This window comes from Oncorhynchus keta, chromosome 3 (assembly GCF_023373465.1).
Source record: "Oncorhynchus keta strain PuntledgeMale-10-30-2019 chromosome 3, Oket_V2, whole genome shotgun sequence".
NCBI classification, from domain to species: Eukaryota; Metazoa; Chordata; class Actinopteri; order Salmoniformes; family Salmonidae; genus Oncorhynchus; species Oncorhynchus keta.
In genome coordinates this window covers 8,556,797-8,572,845 of record NC_068423.1, presented here as the reverse complement: position 1 = coordinate 8,572,845, position 16,049 = coordinate 8,556,797, and the positions used below count along the sequence as shown (strand labels likewise).

The window sequence follows — 16,049 nt, the reverse complement described above, 5'->3', positions numbered from 1 at the left end:
TAACAACAAGTGGCTATTTGGACATAAATGATGGAACTTTATGGAACAAATCTGTCATTTATTGTCCAACTGGGATTCCTGAGAGTGCCTTCTGATGCAGATCATCAAAGGTAAGTGAATATTTATGGTGTTGTTTCTTACTTTGTTGATTCCAAAATGGCGGATATTTCTCTGGCTGTTTTGGGTTCTGAGCGCCGTTCTCAGATTATTCTTTTTCCGTAAAGTTTTTAAAAAATCTGACACAGCGGTTGCATTAAGGAGAAGTATATCTTTAATGATGTGAATAACACTAGTATCTTTTATCAATGTTTATTATTAGTATTTCTGCAAAATCACCAGATGTTTTGGAATCAAAACATTACTGCACGTAAGGCGCCAATGTAAACTGAGATTTTTGGATATAAATATGCACATTATCGAACAAAACATATATGTATTGTGTAACATGATGTCCTATGAGTGTCATCTGATGAATATCATCAAAGGTTAGTGATTCATTTTATCTAAATTTCTGCTTTTTGTGACTCCTATCTTTGGCTGGAAAAATGACTGTGTGTTTTTTCGACTTGGCGGTGATCTAACATAGTCATATGTTGTGCTTTAGCTGTAAAGCATCTTTGAAATCGGACACGATGGGTACATTAACAACATGTCTATCTTTCATTTGCTGTATTGGACTTGTTAATGTGTGAAAGTTGCATATTTCCCAAAAATATTTTCCGCCTTTTCAGCGGAACCCCTGCGCTAGAAAGGTTAACACAGTGTCCAAAGATGGGCCAGAAGTATACAGAATGGTTTCGTCTGCGTAGAGGTAGATCAGAGAATCACCAGCAGCAAGAGCAACATCATTGATGTATACAGAAAAGAGAGTCGGCCCGAGAATTGAACCCTGTGGCACACCCATAGAGATGGCCAGAGGTTCGGACAACAGGCCCTCCGATTTGACACACTGAACTCTATCAGAGAAGTAGTTGGTAAACCAGGTGAGGCAATCATTTGAGAAACCAAGGCTGTCGAGTCTGCCAATAAGAATGTTGTAATTGACAGAGTCGAAAGCCTTGGCCAGGTTGATGAATAAGGCTGCACAGTAATGTCTCTTATCGATGGCGGATTATGATGTCGTTTAGGACCTTGAGCATGGCTAAGGTGCACCCATGACCAGCTCTGAAACCAGATTGCATAGCAGAGAAGGTACGGTGGGATTCGAAATGGTCGGTAATCTGTTTGTTAACTAGGCTTTCGAAGACCTTAGAAAGATAGGGTAGGGTATTTTTTATTTTACCTTTATTTAACTAGGCAAGGGTAGGCAACAACATCTCCACCCCGCTGATCCTCAACACTGGGACCCCACAATGGTGCGTTCTGAGCCCTCTCCTGTACTCCCTGTTCACCCACGAATGCGTGGCCACGCACGCCTCCAACTCAATCATCAAGTTTGCGGACGACACAACAGTGGTAGGCTTGATTACCAACAATGACGAGACGGCCTACAGGGAGGAGATGAGGGCCCTCGGAGTGTAGTGTCAGGAAAATAACCTCACACTCAACGTCAACAAAATGAAGGAGATGATTGTGGACTTCAGGAAACAGCAGAGGGAACACCCCCCTATCCACATCGATGGAACAGTAGTGGAGAGGGTAGTAAGTTTTAAGTTCCTCGGCGTACACATCACAGACAAACTGAATTGGTCCAACCACACAGACAGCATCGTGAAGAAGGCGCAGCAGCGCCTCTTCAACCTCAGGAGGCTGAAGAAATTTGGCTTGTCACCAAAAGTACTCACAAACTTCTACAGATGCACAATCGAGAGCATCCTGGCGGGCTGTATCACCGCCTGGTACGGCAACTGCACCGCCCACAACCGTAAGGCTCTCCAGAGGGTAGTGAAGTCTGCCCAACGCATTACCCGGTGCAAACTACCTGCCCTCCAGGACACCTACACCACCCGATGTCACAAGAAGGCCATAAAGATCATCAAGGACAACAACCACCCGAGCCACTGCCTGTTCACCCCGCTATCATCCAGAAGGCGAGATCAGTACAGGTGCATCAAAGCTGGGACCGAGAGACTGAAAAACAGCTTCTATCTCAAGGCCATCAGACTGTTAAACAGCCACCACTAACATTGAGTGGCTGCTGCCAACACACTGACTCAACTCCAGCCACTTTAATAATGGGAATTGATGGGAAATTATGTAAAATATATCACTAGCCACTTTAAACAATGCTACCTAATATAATGTTTACATACATTATTCATCTCATATGTATACGTATATACTGTACTCTATATCATCTACTGCATCTTTATGTAATACATGTATCACTAGCCACTTTAACTATGCCACTTTGTTTACATACTCATCTTATATGTATATACTGTACTCGATACCATCTACTGTATCTTGCCTATGCCGCTCTGTACCATCACTCATTCATATATCTTTATGTACATATTCTTTAATCCCTTACACTTGTGTGTATAAGGTAGTAGTTTTGGAATTGTTAGTTAGATTACTTGTTGGTTATTACTGCATTGTCGGAACTAGAAGCACAAGCATTTCACTACACTCGCATTAACATCTGCTAACCATGTGTATGTGACAAATACATTTGATTTTATTTTATTTTTGATTTGATAATAAAGAACAAATTCTTATTTTCAATTACGTCCTAGGAACAGTGGGTTAACTGACTGGGCAGAACGACAGATTTGTACCTTGTCAGCTCGGGTGTTTGAACTTGTTACCTTCCAGTTACTAATCCAACGCTCTAACCACTAGGCTACCCTGCCGGCCCTATAGGTCCATATAGGTCTGTAGCAGTTTGAGTCTAGAGTGTCACCGCCTTTGAAGAGGGGGATGACCGCGGCAGCTTTCCAATCTTTGGGAATAATCTCATAATGATGAGATGCTCATGTCTCTGCCCTGACAATGGGAGTCGTTGTCCCAAAGGCAGGATGGCAGGCGAGAAGCTTAGGTCCAAAATAAGCCCATAGAAAGAAATTGGGCTTTTTTTGGACAGATTTTGGCGAGAGTGAAACTTTTTGCTTAGCCTCTTACTCTCTGGCCGAACTAATAGTGAACAATGACAACTTGGCAACAGAGAGACCACTATTGTGCAACATACCGTACGCAGAAGGGAATGCAACTGTTATGTAGATCCATCTCCATAATGACTCTTAAATTCAGTCCTCCCCCCACTGGAACATATTGGTAACGAGCGACAACTAGGTGGCTAAGGAAGTATTAAGAAGAGCCCAGGCAATATGGATCTTGAATGGGTCTCACAGTTCTCAAAGACATCATGACGTCATGGCATGCATCCATTCAACTTTGGCGAAACGCTGCCGTTTAAAAGAAAAAACACACTTTTGAGTTTATTCTCGTCATTGCTAGCTACAGTCTCATCTTCATACGGAATGTTGGACACCTAGGTTATGATGAAAAAGGAGGATGAGGATGGAAGGCTAGTAGGCCTACTGTTGCACTTCTCACTTTTAAGTCAGCAGCACTAGGCTTCAGTGACCCCCCCAAACACACACACACACACACGCTGCGAAAGAGGAAGGTGGTGTAGTATTTGAAGCAAATGCAACTGATAGAGGAGCACGTTTTATGCACTGAGATATAACAGAGATTTCGCCCCGACCCCTCCTGTCTCAGCCTCCAGTATTTATGCTGCAGTAGTTCATGTGTCGTGGGGGGTATGTTATATCTGGAGTACTTCTCCTGTCTTATCCGGTGTCCTGTGTGAATTTAAGTATGCTCTCTCTAATTCTCTCTCTCTTTCTCTCTCTCGGAGGACCTGAGCCCTAGGACCATGCCTCAGGACTACCTGGCATGATGACTCCTTGCTGTCCCCAGTCCACCTGGCCATGCTGCTACTCCAGTTTCAACTGTTCTGCCTGCGGCTATGGAACCCGGGCCTGTTCACCGGACGTGCAACCTGTCCCAGACTTGCTGTTTTCAACTCTCTAGAGACAGCAGGAGCGGTAGAGATACTCTGAATGATTGGCTATGAAAAGCCAACTGACATTTACTCCTGAGGTGCTGACCTGTTGCACCCTCGACAACCACTGTGATTATTATTATTTGACCCTGCTGTTCATCTATGGACATTTGAACATCTTATCCATGTTCTGTTATACTCTCCACCCGGCACAGCCAGAAGAGGACTGGCCACCCCTCATAGCCTGGTTCCTCTCTATGTTTCTTCCTAGGTTATACTCTTTCTAGGGAGTTTTTCCTAGCCACCGTGCTTCTACACCTGCATTGCTTGCTGTTTGGGGTTTTAGGCTGGGTATCTGTACAGCACTTTGAGATATCAGCTGATGTAAGAATGGCTTTATAAATACATTTGATTTGGATATAATGACGAGATACCTATGTCGTCACCCTAACAATGGGATTCGTTGTCCACAGAGCACAACGGCAGGCTGTCAAGCTGCTGCCTATTTTTCTCTTTGGATTGGCGAATACAGCTAGTCATTATTTGTATTTTTTGTCTCATTTTTATCATTTTAGATCAGCTTCATTATTGCAGATAGATTGTAGGTTCTATTCATTTAATTGTTTTCATAATATACCTGTTTCCCCCTACCCCAATTGGAGTAAACAAACAAACAACAATAATTCTACTGCTACTCTCAACTATTTCACGCACATCTATGGTACCTGTAGATAAATAATTATACATACAGTATATTCTCAATTTCTTCTTTCTACAAGTGCTGGATTTTCACCTACGGCACCAATCCACCATTAATTCTGATTTTTATTCCAACCTTCCAATGTCCAGATTAACCCATCTTTCCCAGTTTAATGTCATTTTGCTCTCTCCTTTGCAGTACATCTCTCCATTTTACTGTGATGTCTTGAGGGTCCTGAACCTCCCTATTTGTAACATTTCTGCTGAAATTGCCCTTAAAATAAATTCTTTACCCAAGAGTATACGGATATTTCCAATTGACTGATCATGGTTTTTCAGATCCCCTAACAATACAGTTTCCAGGTCCATCTGAACCCTCATATTATGACATAACCATTCCTGGACCTGACTCCAAAAGAGCCACCGATGGACAGTACCAGAAAAATCAGTGGAGCCTGCTGAGGGGAGGACGGCTCATAATAATGGCTGGAACGGAGCAAATGGATTGGAAACAATGTGTTTGTTGTTTTTAATACCGTTCCACACATTCCGCTCCAGCCATTACCACGAGCCTGTCCTCCCCAATTAAAGTGTCAGCAACCTCCTGTGCAGACAACATGTTCTATTGATTATGTTTCCTTGTGGCAGAGTCTGCAGAAGGCAGAATGTTCAACGCTCCATACATTGAGCTATCTTTTCGTAGCAAATATTTCATATAATAGCTTAAATTGAATCTTATTGTTTTGATACATTTTGAATATTCAATGAAAGGGGTTGACATCAACCGCCTAGTATTCAATGAGAGAGACGCTATGCTACAAGGCTCTTGTCATGAATATGCATGGCCATCTCGAGACAACTCCGCAATAAAGGTTTTTTTTCCTCACAGTTACCGGGATGTCACGTGTCCTACTTATATCAGTACACTTCTAAGCATTGCGAAACTTATATTAGGTCAAATAAACCTCCCGTAGCAAATAAGCCATAAAAAAAATTTGCTGACAAAATTTGACACTCTCTCATTGACCTCCATACAGAAACGAAGCGACTCGCTTGGTGAGTTGGAGAAGACAGATCTTTGGCCCAGTTATCCCTTTCGCTTCGCTCTCAAAAACTGAAACAAACCATTTGTTTTTCCTTTGTGTTTACAGCAACACATTCTGAAGTGATGTGAATGAAAACGTATTGGTGGGACCAAAAGCATTGGGACAAATTCACTTATATGTGTATTAAAGTAGTAAAAAGTGAAGTATTTGGTCCGATATTCATACAGTAGCACACAATGACTACGTCAAGCTTGTGACTTGCATTTGCAGTTTGTTTTGGTTGTGTTTCAGATTATTTTGTGACCAATAGAAATGAATGGTGAATAATGTATTGCGTGATTTTGGAGTCACATGTTTCTAAACACTTCTACATTAATGTGGATGCTATCATGGATGCTATCATGGATGCTATCATGGATGCTATCGTGGATGCTATCATGATCCTGAATGAATCGTGAATAATGATGAGTGAGAGAGTTAGACGCACAAGCATCATAATCCCCAAAAATGGGAGGTTAGCATTTTTTGAGAGGGTGGGGGGGGGGTATGATATCTTTGCGTCTGTAACTTTTTTATTCGATCAAAACGGCAGTCAAGCATCGATCATCATGTCATCAGAATAAGACTCTCGATATTATCAATATTGTCAATTACATACTGTTATAATATATATATATATATATATATATATATATATATATATATATATATATATTCTATACATAGTTATTTTATTTGCATGATTATTGTTAATTTACTGGTGCTATTGTTCAATAAATGCAATTTTGAAACGTTAAATTTAGGAAAAGTCTGACTGTATTCTTGTTGTATTGCACAAACAAATTGCACTGTACAGGAAAAACAATCAATTGTGTGTCCATAAAACTAGGGTCCAGTCTACTCACGAGAGTCCCTAGAATACAAAACAGGTGAGTTCAAACAAAAAGCTAGGTCATAGCAAGTATCGCTGGAATTGTACTGTAGTCAAATAGGTTGCACCTGGACACTATACGGTACAAATATAGCACTGTAGAGTGAAAACCTTACTACCCGTCTCGGCTAAAGTGGGGTGGGAAATACTCAGTAGGGTTACTACTAACCAAATTTGATTCGTTTTGGAGGGGGAATGTTTCTTACATATCCAGCAACACTTCATTCTACACCCCCCCCATATAGACCCCAATGCAATAAGTTATACACTGTACATAAGATACATATTGGAATGTAGAGAGAACAACATACTAGCTGACTCTGCTAAAGTGAGGTGGGAAATACTCAGTAGGGTTTCTACAAACCAAATGTGTGCAGTTTTGGAGGGGGACTGTGTTGCACAGCATGCTGCTGGCTTTTCACTCCACCCCCCCATAGCCCCCAATACACACTGCCCTTTACCACAACTAAGGACCCTGGGACTAAACACCTCCCTCTGCAACTGGATCCTGGACTTCTTGAAGGGCCACCCCCAGGTGATAAGCGTAGACAACAACATGGCTGTCAAGCTGATCCTCAACACTGGGGCCCCTCAGGGGTGTGTACTTAGTCCCCTCCTGTACTCCAAGTTCACTCACGACTGCGTGGCCAAACACAACTCCAACACCTTCATTAAGTTTGATGATGACACAACAGTGGTAGGGCCTGATCACCAACAATGATGAGACAGCCTATAGAGAGGAGTTCAGAGAACTGGCAGTGTGGTGCCAGGACAACAACCACTCCCTCAATGTGAGCAAGACAAAGGAGCTGATTCGGGACTACAGGAAAAGGCGGGCCGAACAAGCCCCCATTAACATCAACGGGGCTGTAGTGGAGTAGGTTGAGAGTGCCTTGGTGTCCACATCACCAACAAACTATCATGGTCCAAACACACCAAGACAGTCGTGAAGAGGGCAAGACAAAACCTTTTCCCCCTCAGGAGACCTAAAATATTTGGCATGGGTCCCCAGTGTCAAGAAGCAGTGCGGCTTGGTTGGGTTATGTTTTGGAGGACGCATGGCTCTCGACCTTCGACCTCTCCCGAGCCCGTACGGGAGTTGCAGCGATGAGACAAGACTGTAACTACTACCAATTGGATCCCACAAAATTGGGGAGAAAAAAGGGGTAAAATAACAAATAAATATTTTATTAACTCTTCTTGAACTGCACTGTTGGTTAAGGGCTTGTAAGTAAGCATTTCACAGTAAGGTCTACACCTTGTTTTCGGCGCATGTGACAAATAAAGTTTGATTTGATTTGCATGGGATACATCTTGGCTTGTAGAGAGAAAGCTATTCTACCTGTCTCCGCTAAAGTTAGGTGGGAAATACTCAGTAGGGTCTCTACTAACCAAATATGATTTGTTTTAGAGGGAGACTGTGTTGCACGGCCTGCTGCTGGCTTTTCACTCCACCCTCGACATTGTCCCCACTGCAATACATTACACTGTAATAGACTGTATAAATATACAGTGCATTCGGAAAGTATTCAGAGCCCTTCCCCTTTTCCACATTTTGTTACGTTACAGCCTTGTTATAAAATGGATTAAGTGGTTATTCCTCATCAATCTACACACAGTACCGCCCCAACAGGTCCACAGACGACGCAATCGCCAGCACACTGCACACTGCCACATCCCATCTGGACAAAAAGAATACCTATGTAAGAATGCTGTTCATTGACTACAGCTCAGCATTCAACACCATAGTAACTTTCAAGCTCATCATCAAGCTGGAGACCCTGGGTCTCAACCCCGCCCTGTGCAACTGGGTCCTGGACTTCCTGACGGGCCGCCCCCAAGTGGTGAAGGTAGGAAACAACATCTCCACTTCGCTGACCCTCAACGCTGGGGCCCCACAAGGGTGCGTATGTTGATTTTGTCCTCCCACACCAGAAGCGATCAGGACACGCAGGTTGAAATATCAAAACAAACTCTGGACCAACTATATTAATTTGGGGACAGGTCGAAAAGCATTAAACAATTATGGCAATTTAGCTAGCTAGCTAATTTGTCCTGGGATATAAACATTAGATTGTTATTGTTATGAAATGCACAACGTAACGCCTGCTTCCAACTCACACTACCAAACACGTAGATCCCCTGAACGCAGCTCACTTTCCAGCTCACTCCCCAGATCCCAATCACCTGTATGTCATCATCCCACACTATTTAGTTAGGTTCAATGCACTCCTTCTCTGTGAGGTATTGTTTGTTTTGTGACACACTTCTCTTCGGAGCCCTGTTTTCCCCGTAATCTACTCGCATGTTTGATAGTTGTTGCCTGCCTCACTAACGACGCCTTTTGCCTATTCCCTGTCTGTACTTCAGCCTATCGGATTTCCTGTTAACAACCTATTGCCTGATCTCCGGGACTACGTTACTAGCCTTTTCCCTGCCTGTACTGTTGTACTTCTGCCTAACTCTGGACCCAGCAACCTGCCTCCTCCTGTGGTCCTTACAATAAACACCTGCTGTGCCCTGCACTTGAAACCAGTTCTCTGTCTCCCATTGTGTTCATTACAGAACACCTCACCAAAAACGACAGATGGATTCAGCGGAAGGGCACCTACGTCTAGCTCGACAGGAGGAACGAATCGATGAACTCTGCGACCTCCTTCGCCATTCCATTGCTGCTTCACCGACATCAGGTGCCACAGCATCTCCCCCCCATATCCATGCCTAATAAATACGACGGCTCCCCAGGGAAATGTCAAGGATTTCTCATGCAGTGTAACCTGTACATAGACCATCACCCCGATGACTTCAACTCTGACAAACACAGGGTGGAATTCGTCATCTCCCTACTCACAGGCAAAGCTCTGGATTGGGTCACAGCCCTGTGGGCCGCTCAAAGTTCTGATCTGTCCTCTGAATCGCGTTTCCACGCCCTCTTCAAGGAGGTGTTCGACCATTCAGTTTCAGGTCATCACAACGGGGACCTGTTATTTGAGCTGCGACAGGGCCCTCGCTCCACCACTGAGTATGCCCTTGAGTTCCGCACCATGGCTGCCGGGCAGTGGATGGAGTGAACCAGCTCTCCTTACAGTCTACCAGAGGGGTCTTAAAACGGTTCTGTCTGTAACTCCCGATTTAAGAGACCTAAACCAATACATCCGGATGTCCATATCCATTGGCAACCTACTGGTGGACAGCAGACCTACACAGTCGCCCATTGCCTGCAAGTTTTCCACTGCCTTCTCTCGTCCACCACGGTCCAATAGCCCCGAACCCATGCAACTCGGCAGCCCACCTCTCACACCTGCCGAGAGACATCAGAAGTTACATGAAAATATGTGCTTCTATTGTGGAGAGAGTAACCACCTACTCAATAGCTGTCCAATAGCTGTCTGACCACAACCCCTCCACTTCCGCCTGGGTAAACAGATCAGGTTGTGACAGTTACAGCCTACATTTAAAAATAGATTCAATTGAGATTATGTCCCACTAATCTACACACAATACCCCATAATGTCAAAGTGTAGTTTTGTTTCTACATTTTTAAAAGAAATTAATACAAAATTAAAGCTGAAATGTCTTGAGTCAATACATTTTCAACCCCTTTGTTATGGCAAGCCTAAATAATGTGCTTAACAAATTGCATAAAAAGTTGCATGGACTCATTCTGTGTTCAATAGTAGTAGTTAACATGATTTTTGAATGACTACCCCATCTCTGTACCCTACACACATTGGACTGTAGAGAGAAAAAATGTACCCGTCTCTGCTAAAGTACTCAATCAATAGTGCATTTCAAGCACAGGTTCAACCACATAGACCAGGGAGGTTTTTCAATGCCTCACAAAGAAGGGCACTGATTGGTAGATGTGAAAAAAATAAGAAAAGCAGACGCTGAATATACTGTACCTTTGAGCATGGTGAAGTTAATTAATTAAGTTAATTAAGTGAATTAATTACACTTTGAATGGTGTATCAATACACCCAGTCACTACAAAGATACAGGCGTCCTTCCTAACTCAGTTACAGTAGAGGAAGGAAACTGCTCAGGGATTTTACCATGAGGCTGGTTTTAAAACCGCTAGAGTTTAAAAGGTTGTGATGTGAGAAAACTGGGGATGGATCAACAACATTTTAGTTACTCTACAATACTAACCTAAATGACAGAGTGAAAAGAAGGAAGCCTGTACAGAATAAAAAATGTCAAAACATCTGTCATGTTTGCAACAAGGCACTTAAGTAATACTGCAAGAAATGTGGAAAGGAAATTAACTTTTTGTCCTGAATATAAAGCGTTATGTTTGGGGCAAATCCAACACAACACATCACTGAGTACCACACTTCATATTTTCATATTTTCAAGCATGGTGGTGGCTGCATCATATTTTGGGTATGCTTTATAAGCACAGGCAAAGTCCTAGAGGAAAACCTGGTTCAGTCTGCTTTCCAAGAGACACTAAGAGATAAATTCACCTTTCAGCAGGGCAACAACCTAAAACACAAGGCCAAATATACACTGGAGTTGCTTACATTGAATGTTCCTGGATGGCCCAGTTAAAGTTTTGACCTAAATCGGTTTGAAAATATATGGCAAGACTTGAAAACGTCTGTCTAGCAATGATCAACAAGCAACTTGATAGAGCTTGAAGATTTTCTTTTAAATGGGGAAATATTGTACAATTCAGGTGTGCAAAGCTCTTCGAGACTTACCCAAGAAGACTCATCTGTAATCGCCGCCAAATGTGCATCCACAAAGTATTGACTGAGGAGTGTGAATACTTATGTAAATGAGATATTTTTGTATTTTATTTTCAGAGAATGTACAAAAAATGTATAAAAACATGTTTCCACTTTTTCATGATGGGTTATTTTGTGTCGATGGGCGAGAAAAAAATATTTAATCCATTTCGAATTCAGGCTGTAACACAACAAAACGTGAAATAAGTCAAGGGGTATGAATACTTTCAGAAGGCATTGTAGTGTCCAGGCACCCCATTTTAATTAAGCTGTTTGACCACTGTAAAAGGCCAGCAACACTCTGTATTTTTCAGAGCCCCATGAAATGACAATATACAAAGACTATACAGACCCTATTGAGTACTCTCCAGCCAACTTTTACATTGGCACAAATACTAGTTTTTTCTCTATAAGCCAATATGTAATGCATATACAGTGATTTGCATTAAGGACAATGTAATGGGCAGAGTAAAAGTCCAGCAACACTCAGAGCCCTATGAAATGTACAAAATATATAGATTCTACAGACCCTATTGAGTACTCCTTACCCCACTTTTACGTTGGCACAAATAATAGTTGTTTTTCTCTATAAGACAATATGTAATACATACACAGTAGTGGAGGCTGCTGAGGGGAGGACGGCTCATAATAATGTCTAGAACGTTCCAGTTTATATTATGAGCAGTCCTGCCTTCAGCAGCCTCCACTGATATACAGTGATTTCACCTCCAAACATGTTTTAAAACCCAGATTGTATGTCACCTAAATATAATATAATAACACATATGAATCATTGTTAATATTTAGACATGCATTTTTCATACATCATTAATAAATACAGGTTAATGTCACTTTTCTACTTTTATTTTGACCATCTCTGACCCGGAAGTACTTATTTAATGTTGTTGACGGGTCAACGTTGAAAAGTCTCTGCAAGATAGTGCAGTTTCTCAAATAAACTAACGTTTCTAGTGATTAGAAACAAAGGGAGAACGTAAGTAGAACATTCTGGTACCTCAGTATTCGATATGTCAATGCAATTAGCTGGAGGTTTACAAGTATTTGTGAGACATTTTTTTAAATCGTTTGCAGTGGCTAGCGAACGTCAGCTAATATTGATTTGGGTAACACCAACAACCTAGTTATGTAGCTAATGACTATCTCAAATGTGCCTTATCAGAGAACTACACCCATGTTGGTGGCCTAGCCAGTTGCTCTGCATTCCTCGTGCTTGTCTGTTAGCTAACTAACGCTAATTACGTGCTGTAACGTTAGGTCACTCTCACTGTCGTGCATATATATAGCATTCTGTTGGTGGTAAGAATTTTATATAATTTTACATTTAAACACTCTTAAGTGTTGAACCAGGTATAGTTATTTTGTACCCGTTCATAAACCATGTGCAATGGAATTGGTACATCTCAAATCTCTTCCCATTTATTTTGCAACGTTTATGGCGCAGCTGTCAAATTAAACTGGTGTGTGTATATATATATTGAGGAGGCCAAGATGACGGCTTGAACGTACACTCATTTTTTACCGAGCTCCGCAAAAAAATTCAGAAAGATTGTGGAAAAACAAGTTTACAGTCATCACTATTACTGTTTTTATTTGTTCAAGATATAATTACTTTCCTGTGACTGGAATAAGAATTTGATAATTTATTTCGGCATGACCATGCGAAATCGTGACAAATAGAAAGGAAGAAGCTAGCCGTTCTATTGCTAATCAACAAGAGAGAAACGTGCTTATAGACAACTGCCATAACTACGCTTGCCCTATGGATAATATCATACTTTCGAATGCTGTTGAAGATGACGAATTCCCCCCCTTTACCGGTTACTCCGTGCAAACGTCCACCCTCCAAAAACCCCAACATGAACTCTGACATCGTGGCTACCCTCTCCTTACTCATCAACTCCAGGTCTGACGCCATTGAGAAAATGGTAGGCACGACCACCATGGTTATCGAAGGCTTGAAAAAGACTGGAGTTTGTATGTGGTGAAATAAAGGATGTGGAAAAAATAATAACAATGTCTACCATAGACGTCTCACTGATCTGGAACAATACACAAGAAGATGGAACATGAGACTCCACGGATTGCCAGAGGTGGAGAATGAGGATGTGCGAGGAGAGGCTATCCGCATCTGCCAAGAAGTTATGCCTGCAGAGAAGAACAAAGTTGGTGGTACCATGGACGTCGTGCATCGCCTCGGCAAGAAGCAACAGCAAAACAATTCAAGACCAAGGGGTATCATCATCCTCTTCATTGCCAGATTATACAAGGATGCTGTCTGGAAAGCTGTTAGGAAGAACGCCTTCCTTCAGAGCCATGGTATGCGTTTCGCCGAGCATCTCAGCCCAGAGGACATGGAAAGAAGGAACAAGTTGTGGCCAAAGATCAAGAAAGTACGAAATGAGGCTTACTTCGGAGGACGACGCTTCGTCAACGGTTCAGAAATCCACATTCCTCCCTAAAATCTCACCAGAAGGAACAGATTGATGGTTTTGGCCATGGTATTCTCATTTTCCCTTTATTGTTTACTTTACCTAACAAGGTGACAATTTTTCGGAATACTGAGGTACTTCAAGTTATTAGTTTGGTCTTGTATGACGAAGGCCTATTTTGTTTACAAACTTACGAAGAAGACTGAAAGTTATATTTATTGTTTATGTACACAGTAACTAAGATACTGTTTTTAAAGAGCAAACAGGTCTACTCTGACTTTACACGGTTGTTCTATTTAGTTATTACTACTTATTTCCAAGTGAAAAGGGTCTTAGAAACATGTATGTAAAACATTTTCTATTCCATTTTTTCTGATCAGTTTTCATATGCACTTAAAGTATTAGGTACCCTTTTAATTTAAATTATTATTTTGTATTTTCTCAGAATAGTTCCTGATTCCACTAAAGAGGGTTTTTAGTCTCTTACTTCAAAGAACCCTTGGTTTGGTCTTGAACACAATTTTCAGTTGAGTTGAATTTCAAAAGCTGGACAACATCTAGCTCAGAGTTTATGAAATAAGCTATTTTCACTTAGTTGACTTAAATGGTGAAGATCTCGGTTCCTTATCGCTTACGTTCACTGCTCCTATGTTTTTTGACGACTCCTACTACAGTTTATACTTTATATAATCTTTGTTTTGTCTTTGTCTATAGTTTCTCTTAATGCTAGGGTGTTACGAAACAATGCACAAGGCCTTATTTTTATTTGCTCAACAATTTCAAACATATTTTTGCTTTTTTCAAGAGTCTCACTCCATTTTGGCTGGTGCCAACTTCTGGAGGTCACAGTGGGGCAACGATATTTGGCTTTCCCATGGATCTGAACGCACTGCTGGTGTCATTACAATGAAAAATCCCTTTGGTAATATTCTACACTCAGAATGTGACCGCTTTGGTCACTTTATTTGTCTTGTGATCAATTACAATGACATGCTCATTGTGAACTTCTACGGGTACAATACAGTGGGGCAAAAAAGTATTTAGTCAGCCACCAATTGTGCAAGTTCTCCCACTTAAAAAGATGAGGCCTGTAATTTTCATAATATGCCATTTAGCAGACGCTTTTATCCAAAGCGACTTACAGTCATGTGTGGATACATTCTACGTATGGGTGGTCCCGGGAATCGAACCCACTACCCTGGCGTTACAAGCGCCATGCTCTACCAACTGAGCTACAGAAGGACCACTATCATAGGTACACTTCAACTATGACAGACAAAATGGGGGGAAAAATCCCAAATCATATTGTAGGATTTTTAATGAATTTATTTGCAAATTATGGTGGAAAATAAGTACACTGCTCAAAAAAATGAATGGAACACTAAAATAACACATCCTAGATCTGAATGAATTAAATATTTTATATATATATAAAAATATATATATTTTTTTTCTTTACATAGTTGAATGTGCTGACAACAAAATCACGCAAATGATCAATGGAAATCTAATTTATCAACCCATGGAGGTCTGGATTTGGAGTCACACTCAAAATTAGTGGAAAACCACACTACAGGCTGATCCAACTTTGATGTAATGTCCTTAAAAACAAGTCAAAAAGAGGCTCAGTAGTGTGTGTGGCCTCCACGTGCCTGTATGACCTCCCTACAATGCCTTGGCATGCTCCTGATGAGGTGGCGGATTGTCTCCTGGGGGATCTCCTCCCAGACCTGGACGAAAGCATCCGCCAACTCCTAGACAGTCTGTGGTGCAATGTGGCGTTGGTGGATGGAGCGAGACATGATGTCCCAGATGTGCTCAATTGGATTCAGGTCTGGGGAACGGACGGGCCAGTCCATAGCATCAATGCCCTCCTCTTGCAGGAACTGCTGACACACTCCAGCCACATGAGGTCTAGCATTGTCTTGCATTGTGCAGAACCCAGGGCCAACCGCACCAGCATATGGTCTCACAAGGGGTCTGAGGATCTCATCTCGGTACCTAATGGCAGTCAGGCTACCTCTGGCGAGCACATGGAGGGCTGTCTGGCACCCCAAATAAATGCCACCCCACACCATGACTGACCCACCGCCAAACCGGTCATGCTGGAGGATGTTGCAGGCAGCAGAACGTTCTCCACGGCGTCTCCAGACACTGTCACATGTGTCACATGTGCTCAGTGTGAACCTGCTTTCATCTGAAGAGCACAGGGCGCCAGTGGCAAATTTGCCAGTCTTT

The 16,049-nt window shown here is 42.1% G+C and overlaps 1 protein-coding gene across 2 annotated transcripts in view; it reads left to right on the top strand.

The window, feature by feature from the left end:
• Positions 1-12,236: 12,236 nt before the first annotated feature.
• The window catches only part of zgc:56095 (Ferritin, lower subunit-like), a 29,377-nt gene continuing 25,564 nt past the window's right edge, over positions 12,237-16,049 (top strand). The window contains exon 1 of one of the 2 annotated variants that reach the window (XM_035746851.2): positions 12,237-12,355. Coding sequence is in view for 1 of the 2 variants with exons in the window: in XM_052488116.1 (XP_052344076.1) it covers positions 14,535-14,733 (199 nt within the window). In the remaining variant the exon portion in view is untranslated. Of the gene's footprint in view, positions 12,356-12,881; positions 14,734-16,049 lie in introns of those variants that run through there. The other variant, XM_052488116.1, reaches the window with a different exon arrangement.